At 39.4% G+C, this 20,730-nt stretch overlaps 1 protein-coding gene across 2 annotated transcripts in view; it reads right to left on the bottom strand.

Annotated features, from left to right (window-relative positions):
• Positions 1–20,730, bottom strand: part of LOC126355220 (protein turtle homolog A) — a 95,616-nt gene that overhangs the window by 12,837 nt on the left and 62,049 nt on the right. The window contains exon 6 of one of the 2 annotated variants that reach the window (XM_050005489.1): positions 16,015–18,824. The exons of the other annotated variant lie outside the window; for it this stretch is intronic. Coding sequence (XP_049861446.1) covers positions 18,775–18,824 — 50 coding nt within the window. The 3' untranslated portion in view covers positions 16,015–18,774. Of the gene's footprint in view, positions 1–16,014; positions 18,825–20,730 lie in introns of those variants that run through there. 2 annotated transcript variants of the gene reach the window in all.

Here is a 20,730-nt window from a genome sequence, read left to right on the forward strand (position 1 = left end):
TAAAGCTCACACAATACTACAGAAAGGTAGCTAAAACCTGAAATTGGCAGCAGTGAGATTTTTGAGCTAAATATATATATATACTGATAGGCTAGACCAATGGGAAATGGAAGGATGTAATAGTGGCAATAGACTCATATCCACCACGACAGAAAACAGAAGCCAACCGCAAAATTGTTTGGGGAAGAGTCAGCAACACAGGTAGATACAATGTGCGAATGTCAAAATTGCAGATATTGAGATAACCGGTTGCGGAATTGAAAAGTAGCTACAATCACTAGCTTCAGGACCACATGAGATACCTGTCGGATTCTATAAGAATTATGCAAAAGAACTTGCTCCCCTTCTAGCAGTAATTTATCGAAGTTCGCTTGAGCAACAAAATGTATCGTAATGACTGGAAAAAAGGGCTGGTCATTCCCATTTTTAAGAAAGGCCATAAGACAGAATCCCACAATTATAGACCTATATCGTTTAATATCAATCGGTTGTAGAATTATGGTTGGTTGCTTTAAAAGAGGGGGAAGGGACCAAACTATGAGGTCATCGGTCCTTGTTCTGAAGCAAACAATGCCACAAGGGTGAGAATAAGACAATGAGACAACACAAAACAGAATGAAAGGAAAAACCACAACGACTGAAGGGCAACAAAAACTTAAATGGACAAAAGGGGACAAGAAAACCACAAAGAAGCAAGAAACAGGTAGAAGAGGTCTCACACACACACACACACACACACACACACACACACAGACACACACACACAATCTATCCACACATATACAGACGGTCTGCTTGTGTCGCACGTTGAAACAACTTTGGAAGACCGAATTCAGTATTCAGGCTTCTCTCTGTTATCTTCCATTTCGGTGCTGGTGTGGTCGCTGAGAGAATGAATAGATGATTTTGACCCACTTACTAATTTTAGATATAGCCAAAATCTCTTAGGGTTTTTGCTCAGGTTGGTTGACAACAACTTACTTTTAAAATCATTGAATAGTTCTCTCATTGCTCTCCTTACACTCATTTTTGCTTTGTTCAGCTTTTGTTTGTCAGATAGTTTTTTACTTTTCTTGAATCTGAGATGAAGTGCTCTTTGTTTACATAGCACTTCTCTAAAACGGCTATTAAACCACGATGGATCTTTCCCGTCCCTTAAAATCTTACTAGGAACATACTTGTCTAGGGCATATTGAACGATACCTTTGAATTTTTTCAATTCGTTCTCCACATCTTTGCCCTCATCACCAAATATTTGATGCTGACTGCTGAGATATTCTGAAATTTGTATCCTGTCACCCTTGCTGAGCAAATATATCTTCCTACCTTTCTTAACATTCCTTGTAGGACATGTCGTCATAGATGCTGTCACAGCCTTATGATCGCTGATACCTTCCTCTACGGTAACTGATTCGATAAGTTCATGTCTGTTTGTTGCCAGAAGGTGTAAGACGTTACGCTCACGAGTTGGTTCTCTAATTATCTGCTCAAGGTAATTTTCGGAAAAGTCATCCGGAACAATACCGCAGAATTCCCTGTCATTGGCACCAGTTTTGATGGCATAACACTTCCAATCTATACCTGGCAAGTTGAAGTCACTCCCTATTACAATGGTATGACCAGGAAAATTGCTAATGATATTCTGCAAGTTCTGCCTGAAATCCTCTACAACTACAGGTCCTGATGCAGGTGGTTTATAAAAGCATCTGATCACCATTTTTGATCGTTCTTTGATACTTAACGGGCCTGCCTGTCAGCAAGGAGAAGGTAATTTGGATGCAACGTTTGCAACATAACTGAAGAGCAATTGTACACACCTAATGTGCAATGGAGGGTCTCCGGCCTCCACCAGGATGCTGGTCAAAAAACTTGTCCCAAAAGTTCCTGTCACTAGGCGAACGCCACAGTGGTGCACTGGGTCGAGTAAACACAATGCTGAGGGTGCTATCGAACCATAAACCTGACTCCCATACATAGTCGAGGTGGGATTGAACAAGGGCTCTGTAGAGCTGCAGCAGTGTAGAGCGATCTGCACCCCAGTTGGTGTTGCTCAGGCAGTGGAGGGCATTGAGGTACTGTCAGCACTTCTGCTTAAGCTGAGAAGGTGAGGAAGCCAAGTCAATTGGGCATCGAAAACCAGTCCTAAGAATCGATGTGTCTCCACTACAGTGAGTGGATCATCAGAGATGAAGTTCTGGTTCCAGATGAATGGTACGATGCCGCAGACGTGCATAATACGCGACTTTGCGGCCGAAAACTGGAAACTGTGGGCAAGAGCCCATGACTGCGCCTTGTGGATGGCTCCCTCCCTCTAGGTGCCGCTCAGCAACACCAGTACTGGTGGAGCAGTACGAAATGTAGGAAACATCTGCATACAGAAAAGGTGAGACGGACAGCCCTACAGCTGTTGCTAGACCACTAATGGCCACTAAAAATAGAGATACACTCAATACGGAGCCCTGCGGGAACCCATCCTACTGGATATGGGGCAAACTATGGAAGGCACCAACTTGAACACAGAAAGTATGAAGGGACAGGGAATTTCGGATCAAAATTGGGAGCGAGCCTTGGAGACCCCACTCGTATAATGTGGCAAGGATATGATGTCACCAGGTCATGTCATACGCTTTTCATAAATCAAAAAAGACGGCAACCAGGTGTTGGCATCATGGAAAAGCTATTCGGGTGGCAGACTCGAGGAACACAAGATTATCAGAAGTAGAGGTACCCTGGCAGAAGCCATCTTGACATGGAGCCAGTAGCCCCATGACTCCAGGACCCATCCCAACCGCCGACACACCATACGTTCCAGCAGCTTACAAAGAACATTGGTGAGGCTGATGGTCCAATAGCTATCCACATCAAGCGGGATTTTACCAGGATAAGCACCAGAATGATGGTGCTCTGCCGCCAATGCGATGGAAAGATGCCACTGCACCAGATTCGATTGAAGACGACGAGGAGATGTCACTTGTAGTCAGATGAGGGAAGTTTAATCATCTGATTGTGGATCTGATCTGGAACACGAGCTGTGTTGTGGCAATGTGCAAGGGCACTGAGGAGCTCCCACTCTGTAAATGGGGCATTATAGGGTTCACTGTGGCATGGAGTGAACGAGAGAACTTTCCTTTCCATCCGCCATTTGAGGGTTCAAAAGGCTGGGGGGTAGTTCTCTGATGCAGAGGCTCAAGCGAAGTGCTCAGAAATCGCATTTGCGTCAGTAGACAACACGCCATTGATGTTAATGCCAGGGATACCTGTTGGGGTCTGGTAACCAAAAAGACATCTGATCTTTGTCCAGACTTGGGAAGGTAACATATGGCATCCAATGGTCAAAACATTTCTCTCCCAACACTCCTGTTTCCATATTTTGATAAGCTAGCAAATGCAGGCACAGAGTTGCTTAAAGACTATGAGGTGCTCCAGGGAAGGGTGCCGCTATAGAGCTCGCCAACACTCTGTAATTACCTCAGCGACTTCCAGTGACCAACAAGAGACCACCTTTCACTGGAGGCACTATAAAAAGCAAGGGATCACGTTTTCTGGCACATTAACGATTGTTGTAGTCACCTGCTCAGCCATCATATCGATGTCACCATGTGGGGGAGAGTCAACAGTGGCCAGAGATGTGCAAGTTTCCCAGTCTGCCTTGTTTAAAGCCCACCAGGGCAAGCGTCCATGGGCCTGAAGCAGGGCAGTGACAGGAAGATGGGGAAGTGGTCACTACAACACAGGTCGTCATGTGCTCTCCAGTGGATAGATGGGGGAAATCCTGGGCTGCGAATGGATAAATCAATGGCCGAGTAACTACCACGAGCCACACTGAAATGTGTGGTGGCCCCAATATTTAAGAGGCAGAGGTCAAGCTGATACAGTAAAGTTCGACATCACTGCCTCGGCCAGTAAGCACGGTGCCAGCCCACAAGGGGTTATGGGTGTTAAAATCTCCCAAAAGTAGGAAAGGTTTAGGGAGTTGATCAATCAGAGCAGCTAATACATTCAGTTATACTGCACCACCTGGAGGAAGATATACACTGCAGACAGCTATTTCCTGCGCCATCCTTATTCTGACAGCCACAGGTTCGAAAGGGGTTTGAAGGGGCGCAGGTTCACTACAGACTGAGTTTAAGACATAAATGCAAACTCCACCTGACACACGATTATAGTCACTAGTTCCTGTAATATCCCTTATAGCCACGAAGGGCAGGGGTAAGCACTGCCAGGAACCAGGTTTCCTGGAGAGCAATGCAGAAAGCAGGTGTAAAGCTTAACAGTTGCCATAGTTCAGCCAGGCGGTGGAAGAAACTGCCGCAATTCCACTGGAGGATGACATCGTGAGATGGGACGCCATTAAACATTCAATGAGGCAGTTTATGCCTCAGGGTCACCTGCTACCACCGACTTATTACCTGAGCTGTCTATATCCATTGTGTCTGACGGTCTGCTGGATCTAGGTCCTCATCGGATGCCAGAATTTCCACCTCATCCCCAAACGCAGAGCTTATATGTAGTGGTGCCACCGCAATTTCCTTGGTCTTAGTGGTCTTCTTTTTGGCCTTTTCTCACTGCTCCTTGGGTTTCTTTGGCTGGGAGGGCTTCACTGATTCAGTCTCCAGGATTGAGGAGGATCATGAAGCCCTACAACCAGCTGCTTTTGGGCACTTCAGTCACTGGCAGGTATCATCTTTCCCTCTAGCAGAAACCTGGGAAGGCAGTGACCAAAGGGATCCCTTCCTGGCGAGAGGTGCCAAAGAAGACTGACGCTTCTCTGGATGAGAAGTGGGGACTTTTGTCCCCTATGGTTGGGGAGGGGGGGGGGCAGGGCAGGGGGGGGGGGGGAGCAGTGCTCCCAAAGCATGTGGTGTGGGCACAATGTGGGAGGGGGGGGGATTGACCCCCACCATCAAGGGGGCAGGTGTAACCTTCTGTCACAGAGCTGACCAGAAATTGCGAAGCTGATGGGGCTACAACCGTTCTTGTAGCGGTGGTCATAGCCACAGGATATAGGCGCTCATATTTTCTCTTAGCCTCAGTGTGGGGCAGTTGATCCAGGGTCTTGTATTCCATGGTTTTCCTATCTTTCTGTAAAATCATGCAGTCTGGTGAGCAAGGGGAATGATGCTCTCCACAGTATTGGGTGTCACCCTCGAAGGCCAAGATGACGGCAATGGTGGCAACCTTATTATACCTCGGACCCCAATGGATGCGCCACACGAAATGAACATCTCGCTGCTCTAAACTGGCGTGCAGATTGTCATCAGACTGCAAAAGAAGCTCTGTGGAATATAATACCCTGGACCATATTTAAACTATGTGGCATGATTGTAAAAGAAACATCTCCAAACTTGTTACAAGTGAGCAAAGCCTGTGACTGGGCAGAGGATGTCGATTTTATCAAGACTGCCCCAGAGTGTGTTTTGGACAAGCCGTCCACCTCAGGAGTCCCCATCAGTTCTCGTTCATACAAGGTACCGGGGTGGATAAGGTTAATGGCCATCCTTAGTCTGAAGTTCCTCCCATGATGTGGCCAGGGAGGGGAATGATTTAGGGTCATACTTTCCTGCATTGTACTGAGACTGCTGGTATCTGATCACCAGCAAGTGATGATGTGGTATGCTTCATCGCGTGTCATCTGCCCTGATGTCACCCACTCCCACCAGAGCCGCCCCCCCCCCCCCCCCACAGGTGCCACCTAGCTACAGCAAAAACAAACTGGCAGGATGGCCTTTGCCAAGAGTCCCGATGCCCCAGGGTGACAGGCATCTACTCCTTCATACATGGGGAGTTAAAGGCACAGGCATCAGCAGAGCAAACCCTATGTTGTCAGGAGGCTACAACCAACAGGGTACATGGCAGCCCCACCACAACAGACTGGCTACTGTGCTGGATATGAGGTGCAATGAAGTCCATGATCATCGTTGGTGCATAAAGTGACACTGCATAGTGCGTGGTGGAAAATGCACCCAGGAAGGTGTCCTCGCCCAAGAGATGGAGAGTGAGCTGGACTGCAGTGCAACGATGAGAAAGTGGAACAATGGACACAATGCACTATGTAAAGTGCCCTTCCCCAATTGGCTCGCTCTTCAGCAAAATTTTGAAAATGGAGGTCAAACCCTACAGTGGACCATCACATAAAGGCCTAAATGTCTGAGACTTCTGTTAGTCGCCCCTTACGACAGGCAGGAATACCTTGGGCCTATTCTAATTCCGAGAACCACAGGGGTATAGAATTATGGAACATGTTTTAGGCTCAAGAATTGTGTATGACATTCTTCGAAAATGAACATCTCCTCTATAAAAATCAATATGGATTACGCAAACAGTGATCCTCTGAAACTCAGCTCACTCTGTTCCTCCATGACATCCACAGTGCAGTAGACAACGGCGCTCAGGTTGTTGCCCTGTTCCTCAATTTCAGTAAGGTATTTGACACCATCCCGCACTGCCGTTTAATGAGAAAAATATAAGCTTAGGGAGTATTGGAACAGATCTGTGATTAGATCAGTGACTTTCTTGCAGACAGAACTCAACACGTCACTCTCAACAGAACTAAATCGACAGATGTAAAGTTAATATCCGGAGTACCACAGGGAAGTGTGATAGGACTGTTGCTGTTTACAATATATATAAATGATCTGGTAGAAAGCATCAGATGCTCTTTAAGGATATTCACAGATGATGCAGTTGTTTATACCAAAGTAGCAATGCCAGAAGATAGTAAGAATTTACAGAACGACCTGCAGAGAATTGATGAATTGTGCAGACTCTGGCAGTTGACCCTGACCATAAATAAATGTAACATACTGCGCATTCATAGGAAAAGAAATCCACAACTATACAGCTACACTATTGATGACAAACAACCGGAAACAGCATCTGCCATAAAATATCTAGGCGTAACTACCCAGAGCGACCTAAGTGGAATGACCATATAAAACAGATAGTGGGTAAGGCAGACACCAGACTCAGATTCATCAGAAGAATCTTAAGGAAATGTAACTTATCCACGAAAGAAGTGGCTTAAAAGGCACTTGTTCACCCGATTCTTGAGTCTTGTCTATCTATCTGGGACCCCTATCAGGTAGGACTGATAGAGGAGATAGAGAAGATCTAATGAAGAGCGGCATGTTTCATCATGGGATCATTTAGTTGGCAAGAGAGCATTACAGAGATGCTAAATGAACTCCACTGACAGACATTACAAGAGAGACATTGTGTATCATGAAGAGATTTACTAGTGAAGAAATTTTTGGGGCGGCACTTCTCAGGAGTCAGACAACTTATTACTTCCCCCCACATACATCTTGCATATTGACCACGAGGAGAAAATTCGAGGAATTAGAGCCAATACAGAGGCTTACTGGCAATCATTCTTCCCACGCACTATTTGCGAGTGGAACAGGATTGGAGGGATCAGATAGTGGAACCAAAAGTAACCTCCACCACATAGAATTAGGTGGCTTGCAGTGTATGATGTAGCTGTAGATGTAGATTACCAAAGCACAAACAACATCTTAAACAAAGAGGACAATTTACATGCTCAGTTAATTGCATAAAGAGGCAGTAGTGTCATGTTTCAAGGAAGAACTAAAAACCTTTAGCTCTGGACATGAGCACGTAGGGGGACCAAAGCTCAACCTTGAAAAACAGCTGACCAAGTACTGGATAAATACGTACCCAGTAGCATAGTTCATGGTGATAGGGATAATCGATATACAGTCTATGGAAAGAAACTCCTAATGAATCTGCACAAATGGTGTAAAACAATGGTTAGATAAAAAGATGCTACACAAAAGAATTTAAATGTCAGAAGAGTACTGTGTGATGCCTTCAACAACTTTCATAGCAGACACTTTTGGAAGACCTCTCACAAACCCCTAACCAATTCTGGTCATATGTAAAGGCTGTCAGCGCAATCAAAGTTAGAGTCCAGACACTCATGGGCGACACAAGAACTTGAACTGTGGGCAAAAAAACAAAATTTGAAGTGCTGAAATGTGATACAAAATATTCCTTTATGAAGGAAAATATAGGAGTACAGCCCTAGTCTAATTCTCACACCACTGTCAAGATGAATCACATGTCGGCAATATTGAGCAACAGTTGAAATCACAAATTTTAAACAGTGTTCCAGGGCCCAATAGCATCCCTATTAGAATCTATACTGAATTTGCAACAAGGATAGCACCTTCTTTGACCATAACAGACTGTAGATCCCTCAAATTAAAACTGTGCTCCCACATTTACAAGAAAGCACACGTCACACCTGTCTGTACAAGGTTGTGGAGGGGATAGTAGATAAGTTTTTGATAAGGAACTCGTGTGGAAAAGTACTGTTTGGATATCAAATAAGTTTGAATAACTTTAAATCTCCCCCTTCATGGTACGCACAACATGGAAACAATAAGCTCTGACCTGCAGGCTCTACATGACATGCTCCTACTCACTGGACAAGGTGAATCTGCAACACATGCTTTCATGCACATTTCCACAAAACCCTGTGCACATTTGTGGAGCACCACAATTAATCCTCTCCACATGGGAAGCTTGGTCTGCTTGTGTCTGTGTATGTGCGGATGGATGGGTGTGTGTGCGCGCGAGTGTACACCTGTCCTTTTTTCCCCCTAAGGTAAGTCTTTCCGCTCCCGGGATTGGAATGACTCCTTACCCTCTCCCTTAAAACCCACATCCTTTCGTCTTTCCCTCTCCTTCCCTCTTTCTTGAAGAAGCAACCGTCGCTTGCGAAAGCCAGAAATTCTGTGTGTGTGTTTGTGTGTTTTATTTATTGTGCCTGTCTACCGGCGCTTTCCCGCTTGGTAAGTCTTGGAATCTTTGTTTTAATTGTCTGCTGCACATATGGTGCAGGTAGTTATACTAGGTGTTGGCTGTTTTCTATTACAGTGTGACATGAGTGTTTTGCTGCACTCCTGCATTGTTAGTGACATAAGATGTTCACCTAGAAGTTCTGTAAAGGAAAGAACACTTTTCATTTACAAAAAATCATCCAAAGGCACACCAAGCCTTACATGTCCTTCAGTGTTTTGGAGGACAAAAATTCTGCTATAATGGGAGAATCAACAAACTTTGATCCATTTTTATTTTATGAATAGTTCAGGATAACGAAATGAGGTTCTGTCACATGATAAAAGGCAGAGGGGCATATACTTTTGCTATACAGGTACTACTCTTAATGCTTGTGTCAACTGAGATACTGAAATAAGTGTGGTTTTTTTAATAGCCGGATGTACTTTCTTATGGCATTTGGTACATGAGTACCATGGTATAACACTTGTTAATCTTGGAATTGGAATTTTGTCACAAAAATATCAAAGAAATGATGCTCTCACATACCAGGCTCCTATTATTTACTTGTTTGTCTAAATCTTTTCAGTTTAAAATGAGCATCTACACTCACTTAAAATAGCTTTCCTAAGCATCTTCCGATACACTACAAGTTAGCTCACAGTCCATTTACAACAATCATAGTTGACTCTGTAGCCACACTGTATAAAGTTCATTTACCTTAGAGGCATCGGTCTATCTTCTTGCTGTATAAAACAATGAAGCTTAGCATGAAACAGAGTTTACCCAGCAATAACTGATTCCTACTGCCTTGCCTTTTAATTTAACACACTTTTTGGATATTTCCACAAAATAATGAATGTTATATCATTGTATTTACCTTTTCAGGAGCTTCTGAATGATGTTAAAAAGTATACTGCACCATTTCAGAAAAGGTATACTTGTTTTAATATTTTAATTGACACAAAAGTTACAAATATTAAACACACAACATATTTATATTTCACCCTGCCTACTTTCATTTTCCAAAATTCTTCTTTCATTCCCTTGAACCATTCATAAAATAAAAGGGGTGCAAGTCTTAGGTTGTTCAGCTTGCATACATTGTCATCAGTACTGCTGTTCTCTTTATGTCTAGCTATCATACCATATTAAGGAGAATTCAGTTCTGGCACTGCAGCAGTTAAAAAGTTGTTTCTAAATTACAATGATCTGAGGAAATAGAAATGCAATTTCTTGGATCATATCAAATCAGATGATGAAACATTTGAAGGTTGCCATCACAAACTTAAGCCTATGCAACACTCACATAACAACAAAAAATTACAAACTAACCTCACTACAGAGAACTATAGCAACCATTTTTTGAGTCAGGAAATAACTTCTCAATGAGGACACATTAGCAATTTGAATAGCTTCTATAATATGCATCAATAGCCGTATCACAATTCTGAAGTCAAACACTGAGGTGTGTTATTACACAAACTTAACTGGATGACAAAATTTGTGTGTATTCCACTCACGGCGAAACAGTCCTTTGAGTTAGAAGTTTTCTGAAACAACTATTGTGCACTATAGCTCTGGCACTGATTAAGTTTTAGTAGTTACTTATTTCAGTGCCTGAAACTACACCTGGATAAAAAATGTGTGGGAGGTAATGGTGGACAGTGGGGGCGGGTAACATTGGCAGGCAGCAATAAAGGTCACAGGATTCTAATAAACTGGCTGAAGAAGCACATAGTTCAATGATGCTGAAATAAACATTATCAGTGACGATAACATGGAAAGATAACTTAATGTATGCAAAAGTTAATATGAAAATATAAGGGCTTCTGGAATATTTTGGGCTGTTTCTACTTTTGTATTCTGGATAACCCCTTTGCTTGACATCAGGACAATACTCTACACTACCATTCACCAAGGTGTCAAAGTACAACTTTAGTCTTCAGCATTTTTTTCTCACAAAGTAAATAATTTCTGTTACCAGTTGTGGTTACTGTTTGATTTTGGCAAGCACAATGCCTTTCTAAAATATATTTTCATTTTCTAAAGGTTTATGTAAGTTTACAAAGAAGAATACAGTGTTCCACTTCCCACCACAAACTACTACTACTACTACTACTACTACTACTGCCACCACTCTTATCATAAATAATCTCTTATTCACAAAGTTTAATGCCTATTTGTGACTAATTTAAATGGATGGTCAAGTCAATTTAATGTAATTTTCAGAAATAACAGACAGCAAACTTCTAATTATCTTGGTGCAGATTATTCAGCTTGTGAATTATTCATCTATTTTTCATTTTTTTTAAAAAAAGGGAGAGGGAATGGGAGAGGGAGAGGGAGAGAGAAGGAAAAAAAGGGGGTGGGGTAGTAATAAAACCAAAGTCTGATATAGTATCTTATAAATACAGTAGTGGATATCAGTACAAAGGCATGGTTTTTTGCAGGAAAATTAACTTTGTTGGTTGGAATAGCTATGCACAATCTGTATGCAACAGTATGAAATCCAGTATGACAATATGTGGAGTCAAATGGTATTGAATTGGTGTCAGTAGTACAGCGTGTAACAAGACATCAACAATTCAGGTGGTAGAAGATGGAGCTCAGTATAAAGACAGTCAGCTCTGTTAGGTGTTAATGTGCGTATACATGCCTTTAATGCAGACAGGAAACAGACACCATTAGTGACAGTGAATGTTGTGCACATAAACCATGATTGTGACAATTCCGTGCAGAAAACAATCATCATGGTGATGAAAAAGAAAAAATTAATACATACAAGGAAACAGGACTGTCTAATCATCTAATTGCCAAGAAAAAGAACTGATCAAGTACACTGTTTGATAATTTTGTCAGACTGAGCACGCCATGTGGACAGAATGGAAAATGTGGGCAAAGTAGAAAACTGTCTGAGGCATAGAAAGGGTTACTTTTGCACAAATCAAGAGCCACAAACCATTATTCTTCTCAACTTGTTGCTGATTTACAGTTACCTGTAACTGCCAGACATGTACAACAAATTTTGCCACATGACACAAGAAACAAGTGCAGAAACCCACATTAAAACCCAAATATAAACAGGCTAGATTAAAGTTTACTGAAAAACATATGTCATGAACTTCAGAATGGGATAAAGTGATGTTCAATGATGAGAAGACATTTAATTTAGAGATGGCCAGGATGGATTTCAATATTATTGGATTTTTTCAAAGAACAGAGCAGCAGGTAAGAATGAGGAGTAATTTAAATGTGAAAGTGTCATGATTTTGGCAGCCTGCTGCGCTAAAGATAAATCACGCATTGCTTGGCTGAACACTAGAGTGAACTCTATGTACAACGAAATGCAGAAACAGGATTGATTAGAATGTATGAGTATCCAGGGGATAAAAGTTTAATGTTTTAACATGGTGAAGCATCTGTGTATGGTTCTATTAAACCAAAAAGTGGTTTGAATGTAAAGGTATAGATGTCTTGCCCTGGTGTGCACATAGCTTAGACTTGAAGCTCAATACACTTGAAAGGCATGTTTATTGTAATGAAAGGTAATTTGAGGCTGTGCATGAGCTGAAAAGAGCGATATACGAAGAGTGGGCGACAATCTCACTGCTAAAACTATACACCCTAATGAAATCTATGCCAAAGAGGATTTTTGAGGTAATTAGGAGGTTTCTTTTGAGGCAATTAGGAGGTTTGACAATGTAATAACAATGAAATAACACAACTGGACACTGAGTCCCTTATACGAATTCCCAACCAGGAGACCCAAATTCCTTATATTATTATTGTTATGAAAGAAACTTTTTAGTTCTGTTACAGCTGTTAATGTCTTATATATATCTACTACTTTCATAGTAAATTTGATACATATAAGCTTCAGACATTGTACTATTGTTTTCATGGAACCCCACCTTTACACTGATTTCCACTACTACAGTTCTTTAGTTTATAATAAAAATTTCTGGATGTGAAGACACAGATGAGAAAAACATACTTGAGTGATTTAACAGCAATACCTGTGAACTGGGATGAGAGCAACAAAGAGGCACAATATAGGGAACAAAATGCATTTGGTACAGAAAGGCAGCAAAGATGAGGTGACTAAGGAACCTTTTATTAGGCACACCAAAGCACTGAAATTCATTAATCTGTTATTAGAGTATGCACAAAAATTTCTTCTAAATGTACTAATTTTTTGACTCTCAGGAGAATGATAACCTTTGTCAGGAAAAACAAGTGAAGCAAGACAGAAGAAAATACACAGTTATTTTCTGAATGTGAACTGCAAGTGAGTTAAAAAACGAATTACAGTGTGTCTTAAGTGTCTTTTTGTAAATAAGACATCAGTTTCCTGTGTGTAATGCATAAATAATGCAGTGGGCTTTCAAATATGATATTTAACACATTTTATACATATAGGAAAAAGCACGCTGCAGTAAGAACATAGTATTTGGGATTATCTGTGTTTTTCAATTATTTGTGAAGTCTCAGTTTTGTATTAACCCAGATATTCAGGAGCTTGCTATATTTGTGAGTAAAGAAGCACAATAGTTAGTGTGCAGTTAGAGGGTTAGGGTTCAATGTGCTGTTGGCAATGAGGTCACCAGAGATAAGACAAACACTCAGAGGGCAAGAAAATCAGCCCTCTTCTTTTCGAAGGAACTATTCTGACATTCACTGTAATCAATTTAGGGAAACCACGAGAAAACCTGAATCTGGATGCACACAGAGAGATTTGAACCTTGATTCCCCCAAATGCAAGTCCAGTACCCAACTCCCATGCCATTATTCTCCAAAGTAGAAGTAAGTATAACAAACTCATTAAAATTGGCTTCATAAATAGTAAGCACTAATGACAATTACAGTCTTAACTACCATGTCATTACAATCCTTGAATAGTATTTTCCTCAAACAATATATTGGATACTTCATTAAACAGCTTTACAACTATCTAACTATATATAAATGAATTGTGGAGATTAATAAAGATTGTTATCATGCATTTTTACAACAAAATACACCACATTTTCTCACAGATAATAGAATTGTACCAATTCATAGTACCAAAAAGTGATGGTTTTTATATTGTTCTATAATAGATGCTTTTACCAATTCTAAACAGATTTACTGTGCATTTTCATATGAAGAAACAAATTCTGCATATTCAATGGGATTTTTGAACCCTGTATGGCAGAGATCATCTCAGTAGGCATTTCTTTTAAATGTGATACAGATACAACAGAAAAAGGCCTTTTGTAGTTGACATTGCTTGGCAATGCCAACTGTAACTATTTCATTTAAAGGGCTATAATGTTTGTAATATAAGCAATTTTGTGTTTGCCTTGTTGACCTCACTGATGCAGATGACGATAATAGAAGGCAAAGGGTGAAACTCAGTGCTGGTACTTAGCCTACTCCTCCCAAATAGCTCGAAAGAAGGCATTGAGATTAATATCCTGACCCAGAAGGCTGATCATCAATAGTGTTACTTGCCTTTATCCTATGAGATGCTGTGAAGAGGTTTGGAATCTAACTCAAGCAACTGGCATAACATGAGGTGACAAGGAATTTTACACCACTACCATCTCACCCCCCCCCCTCCCCCACACTGTCCAAAAGATGGAGGTCAGAAATTTTTACATAATCAGGTTTTTAACAGGCTGCCTCTGAGTCAAGTTACACCACAGAAGTGTGAATTATCAACATAATTATGATAATGGAAATTCTTGGGTGGAATATAAATTATGAAATGAGTGAAACTAACAATTCACTGTACAGTTGAGTTGTTGTGTGGGCACGTAAGAAGACTGAAAATACTGTTAAGCTTTCGAAGGAAGCTCATTTTGAGAGTTAGCTACTACAGAATACACAGCCACGCACACAGACTGAGTCCTGTCCAGCTGCAGTGCCAGGGCAATATAGTCGATCAGGACGATGAAGGTGTGCAGTTGTATATATGTATGTGTATGTGTATACTGTGTGTGCTGAGGGAATTGGGTTAGAAAATGAGACACTATAAGTACTTGGTGAGTTTTGCTTTCCGGACAGAAAAATAACTGGTGATTGTCAAAGCAAGATGATACAAAATGAAGGCCTGACCAGAGCAAGAAAAATAAATATTAAAAGGAGGAATCTGTTGAATCTAATATAAACTGATGTGTTAGGAATTACTTTCTGAAAATATTCATCTGAACTTACAACTGAATGAAAATGACTTGAACGAATGATCAACAGTTCAGACACAAGGAGAATAGATTTTCAAATGTGGTGCTAAGAAAATGCTGAAGATTAGATGGATACATCGAGTAATTAATGGTGGGATATTGAACCAAATTGCGGAAAAAAAGATTTAAGGCACAACATAACTTAAACAAGGGATTGGTTAATACAGCATTAGGGAATCATCAGTTTGGTAATGGAGGGAAGTACAGAGAGTAAAAACTGTAAAGCATGATCAAGCAATGAATACAGTAAGTAGGTTCAAATGGATGTAGGTTGCAGTAGTTATGCAAACAAGAAGAGGCCTGTCTTGGGACTGAAGACCACTGCAGCAAACTGTTTACTAGTTAGCTCTGAGGGAGGAAATAGTCCCAAAGCTTTGAAATATTTTCAGTCTCATTTATATCTATTGACCATTCAACACCTAAACTACACAGCGAGTTGTTACTTTTACACTTACCAGTCATCAATCAAATTTGTGGAAGTGAGAGTGTTGGATGATGTCACAGAACAAGTGAGGCAAAGATATGTTTGAAATTGTACAAAATCAACATGGAAAGCCACTCCTGAATTGGGTAGTTTTCATTTGGCTATTCTGCAGATAGTGAGGAAATGTCTTCTTAAACTGTACAGATTTCCACAAGTGCAAGAACTGGATAACACTGATAAAGTAGCCAACAAGGAGATTAAATTGAAATGTTAAGTTGGTTGAAGACAAGGAAATTTGATACATTGAACAAATAAAGCTTATATAGCAATTAAGTGGTTAAAATCTTATTTGTGTGCATGAATAATAGGATTTAATTAGCACTTCAACTATCACTGCCCTGTTAACAACCTATATTCACAATCATTAGCTATTGTCTTTCCAATAAGTTTGTATTCGTCAATCAAGTGAGAATATCTGTGCACACTTAAACATACAGTCTTCAGCAATGGAATGGGAAATAAAGGAGTGTGTTCTGGGTCATTAAAATAAAATAATAAAACTCAGAAATGAAAAAATAATATATTTACTTAATAAAGAAAACAAGAAATATACAACATGATCATAAACTGGTTACTGAACCAAAAGAATCTGTGACACTCTGCAGCTACTACAGTAAAGTCTCTATAACAGACAATTCTTTAAAGCTTATTTTATATTCTGGAATTACTCCAGCACCATTTAGGAGCACATTTCATGTATTTCTATAATAAACTATTTAAATAGCGTAAATATTTAGCTGTACCCTTACATCACTGTCACGGAAGACTGCATTAGTTTCTGTCCTGAACATATATCAACAGAGAAAGTCAGCACTAAAGGCAACGGTGCATCAGGACGGAATATTCAATACTGTTTTGCATGATTTGTGTACAAGATCAATATTTACATATGTTCTGAAGATGCCAGTGAAAGCTGAACATCTCTTTTACTATACAACTCTGATAAATACCAACTAAGTATTTTTGCACGCTTTTTCATCAATCACCTTCAATCTACACAAGATGAACACACTCACAGTGACACACTACATGACATACTTTCACAACAAAGCATCAATAGCTGTATCTTTAAAGGGGATGACACAGGATGATTTGTCACATCTTGATGATATAAGGCAAGGAAAAATCTGACAAAAGGCGTGAGATTCTACTTTTAAAGCTTATACAAATGAACATGCAATGATATTCAGAGCACCACTCTGAAAGTCACATTCAAATCACCAAAACACAAGTACAAAGGAAAATTCAATTCCTGGGAAACTGTGGTATTCAAAAACCAATGTAGCCTGTCACTCAGCTGAGGAATGAAATTGAATAATGAGCAATGTAAGTTAGTATTGGCAGGTTCCATATCTGATTCTATCAAACTATTTGCTTTACTTACTGATAGTGAAAGCGAAATGCTGATTAAAATATGAACCAAAAAACAATGTTGCTACGTATTAACTACTCAACTCACTCAATGATATTTTTTAATACTGAATGTTGTATATTTAAATATTCCACAAATCACACACAAGACGGTGAAAGAACAAGCAATACTAATAAGCATAACTTTAAAAATGTCTGCTGATTGTACGTTTCAGAAAATAAAATACAGTTGAAGTGAACAAAAATAATACATACAGATACAGTTTTTGGTGCCTATTATTGCTGCAGATGTAAAACAAACAAAATGCCAGAATTTCTGGACAAGTGATACAATGAAAAACAAAAAGTTTAACTTAAATCACATCACATACAGTGATAAGGTTATATTAAATAGATGGGGCCAAGCCAGAAGACAACATTTAAGTATAACAGAGATTAACAGAACAAAAAGCTCTCTGTTAGGCAAAAATGAAAGTTTCAAAATATGTACAAAATACCAGCAATCAAGAGAGTGGCATAAAAGACAAGTGAACCACAAAACAGGGAAAACTTTTAGAAGCAAATAATATACTACAATTTGGTGTTCAAATTGATCATAAACAAATATGGTTCAGCAAAAGGCAACAACTACAATTAGATTATGAAATTTTCGGCCTGAAAAACATAAACAAAAGAATGAAACTTATATATTCTTTACCAAAACATCACAACCACCTCCCACCCCCCCTGCACCCCTCCCCATGATAGCAGAAAAACAGCAACAAAATGATTAAGTTAATCCTGCTTATGTGTTATAGGGCTGAAAGAATGAAGAGCAATGTGTATGTAGTCAAAGCTGGCGAGAAGAAAAACAAGAGTCTGAAATCCTAATCAAACAGACAAAGGAAGAAATAGTAAATGAAAGGGGGGACACCTCTTCCACTTCCGGAAATGAAATACCTGGCTTCAAAAGTATGGAATGTCGTCTTACTATTGGCCTTCTTGTCATATTCAATTTGGTAAGTGATCATGTCTGATATGTCACTTTACAGTCTTATATCACATGACAGCAGATAACTAGCAAAATATAAGCTGCCAAAAATTCATTAATTTTGAGAGAACTCTGTGATGGCACAACATTAACAGCAATAATGGTGGTATGAATGAATAGAAAAGAACATTATCACATTACTGACAAAATATGTGGGGCTTTGGATTCAGTTTTACACTATATAACACTTAACAGCTGGCAATGTATATGATACGGAGGCCATTCAGGAAAACAACAGAAAAACACAATATGCAAACGAAACATAATTATGAACACAGCATATTTTTGAGCAGCATACTAAATACAGCAGACCAAAAAATAACAATTTACACGGTGTGATACTTCAACATAAACACTACGAAAGTATAATACCAAATAATTCACTTTCTTTAAATTTAGCTGTCATTACAATCTCAGTCAAATATACAATAACAAAACTAGCAAAACACTTATTATATTCAGACTTACTACATATGTCTACTCTGAAAAAGGAACAAGCATGAAAGAAGCAGGAGACCACCCCATGTAGGCAAAACAGGTACATTTCTTCAGTGATCTTTTCACAACTAACAAGACAACACACAAAATATTGTGTGTTTTGAAATTGAAGTTGAATAAAGTAGTGAGAGAATGTAAATTAACATGATTGTTTACATTTTTAAGGCTATTAGTCACACTAATTACACCAGGACATGCTCAAATCTGTCTACAGAAGCACGAGCCTCAAACTACAACAGTGCAAGAAACTATAAACACAATAATTACATAACTACAATAACAAAATATATTATAACTATAACATTTCTTTGGAATGGAAAAATGTTGGCTACATGTGTACATTCATCTTGCGAGCTGTTGAATCAGAGAGCACTTTCAGTTATCTCTTGTTTAGAAGGTGGTTGCCGATTGGCTGAAATATTCAGGCATTACACATTTCATTCAGAAAATATTAACAAGTCTCTTACAACTTGCAATAATTGGAAATCAATGCCAATAGGTGAAGTTTTAAGAAGTTAGCAGTGCAACATGCAACACAAAATGTTTTCTGCCTTATCAAATGATACAAATATTAACGTGATCTTTCAAAATGTATTGGCTAGATCGAAATAAAAGTATTTACCAAATTCATATTTTTAATATTGATTAGATACTTAAATTATATTTTAATAGTAATGAGATTTTTAATAAGCCAGACATTTTTGACCACAAATTGACACGCACACACACACACACACACACACACACACACACACACAAAATTCTGAAGAGTATAAACAATGGTCAGAAATTATTTCAGGGTTGTTAGCCTGTGCAGTAATTCCAAAAAGAGAGTTCAAATTTTATCTATAAATTAGTGTGAATTTAGAAAGCATCACCCATGCAAAACACAGTTTGCCCTTTTCACATGCAATATCCTGTGAAGATTGGATGCAGATCAATAGGCAGACTGTCCCTCGACACATAAAAAGCTCCAAGCATATGGCACTGTTTTGAAAATACACAAATGGCTCAAATTTTTTTTTAGCCACAGAACCCAGTACTTTACTCTGGATGGCAAAAGTAATAGAGACAAAAATTTTCTCCGGAATGTCCCATGGAAGCAAAACCACATAGCTTAAGGACACCTGTGCACTGCTTACAAACAGCGTGGTGGGTCATAACAGCAGCAAACAACTAGTATTGTGTAGCATTATGCTGAGCCAGGGAATACATGAATGTTACACAGTGACTGTTTTTGAATTATTTTATGTTATTCATGTGATGTGCCAGGTCAAATTTGTGCTCATAACAGACAAAATGCCTTCCATATGTTGTGCGACCAGGTGTACAGGAAATTCCTCACCATGAATGAAACTGGAAGTTTTTTTCATTTCCAAAGAAAGAAACAACTATTCAAAAAATGGGAACAAGCTAGCCCAAGGGAAAGTTCAACTAGTAGCAGAACAACAACAGTAAGTTATATACATTACTACATGATTATACTGCTGTATAACAAATAATGTGAAGCATGATCTTCAATTTACACATAACTTACTACTTACTGTGTTACTGTTTTGGTATTATTATTATTATTATTATTATTATTATTATTATTGCATAATGGGATATCAAAACTGAATAGTCTGTGTGAAATGTGTCCACAGCTCTAGGTAAACTCTATATACAGATTTAATACCTGCTCATTTGAAATTTTTATTTTCCATCAACTTTTCAATATGTTGTCATTGCATTCATAGCAGTTAGAGGACACTAAATGCCAATTTATAGTTGGGCTATGCACGTAACACTTGTCTACAAATTTTAGCTTACAACATTTTATTATTTCCTGTTCCATATCAGTGGTTTGCTTGCTGTGAAGTGAAGTCTGGTACGAAACAAAAGTGCACAAATGTGCGATTTGGTATGTTCTGTGTCGTGTTTAGAGAGATGCTTTTTTTTTTTATCAAATTCGAACACTACCTATGTGGGCTTATTACTATGTCAACTGAGCTACTTGTAGAAATTTAAACAAGGCATCAATTCAAGGGAGTTGGCAAGAGTAGAGGTTGTTCTCTCTACTTGAGCAAAGCTGGAAGCTGTAGAATTGATCCCAAGACAAAGAGACAGAAACTTGAAGAGGAAAATATTCAGGCAGTTGTTCAGTAGTCTGTAGGAGGCGGAAATGTATTTGGAAGGTCAATTCTTTCTACATCTACATATATACCCCGCTAGCCACCAAGCGGTGTTTGGCGGAGGGCACAATTTGCACCAAAGTCATATTCTCCCCCCCCCCCATTCCACGCGCGGATCGCGCAGGGGAAAAATGACTGTCTGAA

This window comes from Schistocerca gregaria, chromosome 1 (genome assembly GCF_023897955.1).
Source record: "Schistocerca gregaria isolate iqSchGreg1 chromosome 1, iqSchGreg1.2, whole genome shotgun sequence".
NCBI classification, from domain to species: Eukaryota; Metazoa; Arthropoda; class Insecta; order Orthoptera; family Acrididae; genus Schistocerca; species Schistocerca gregaria.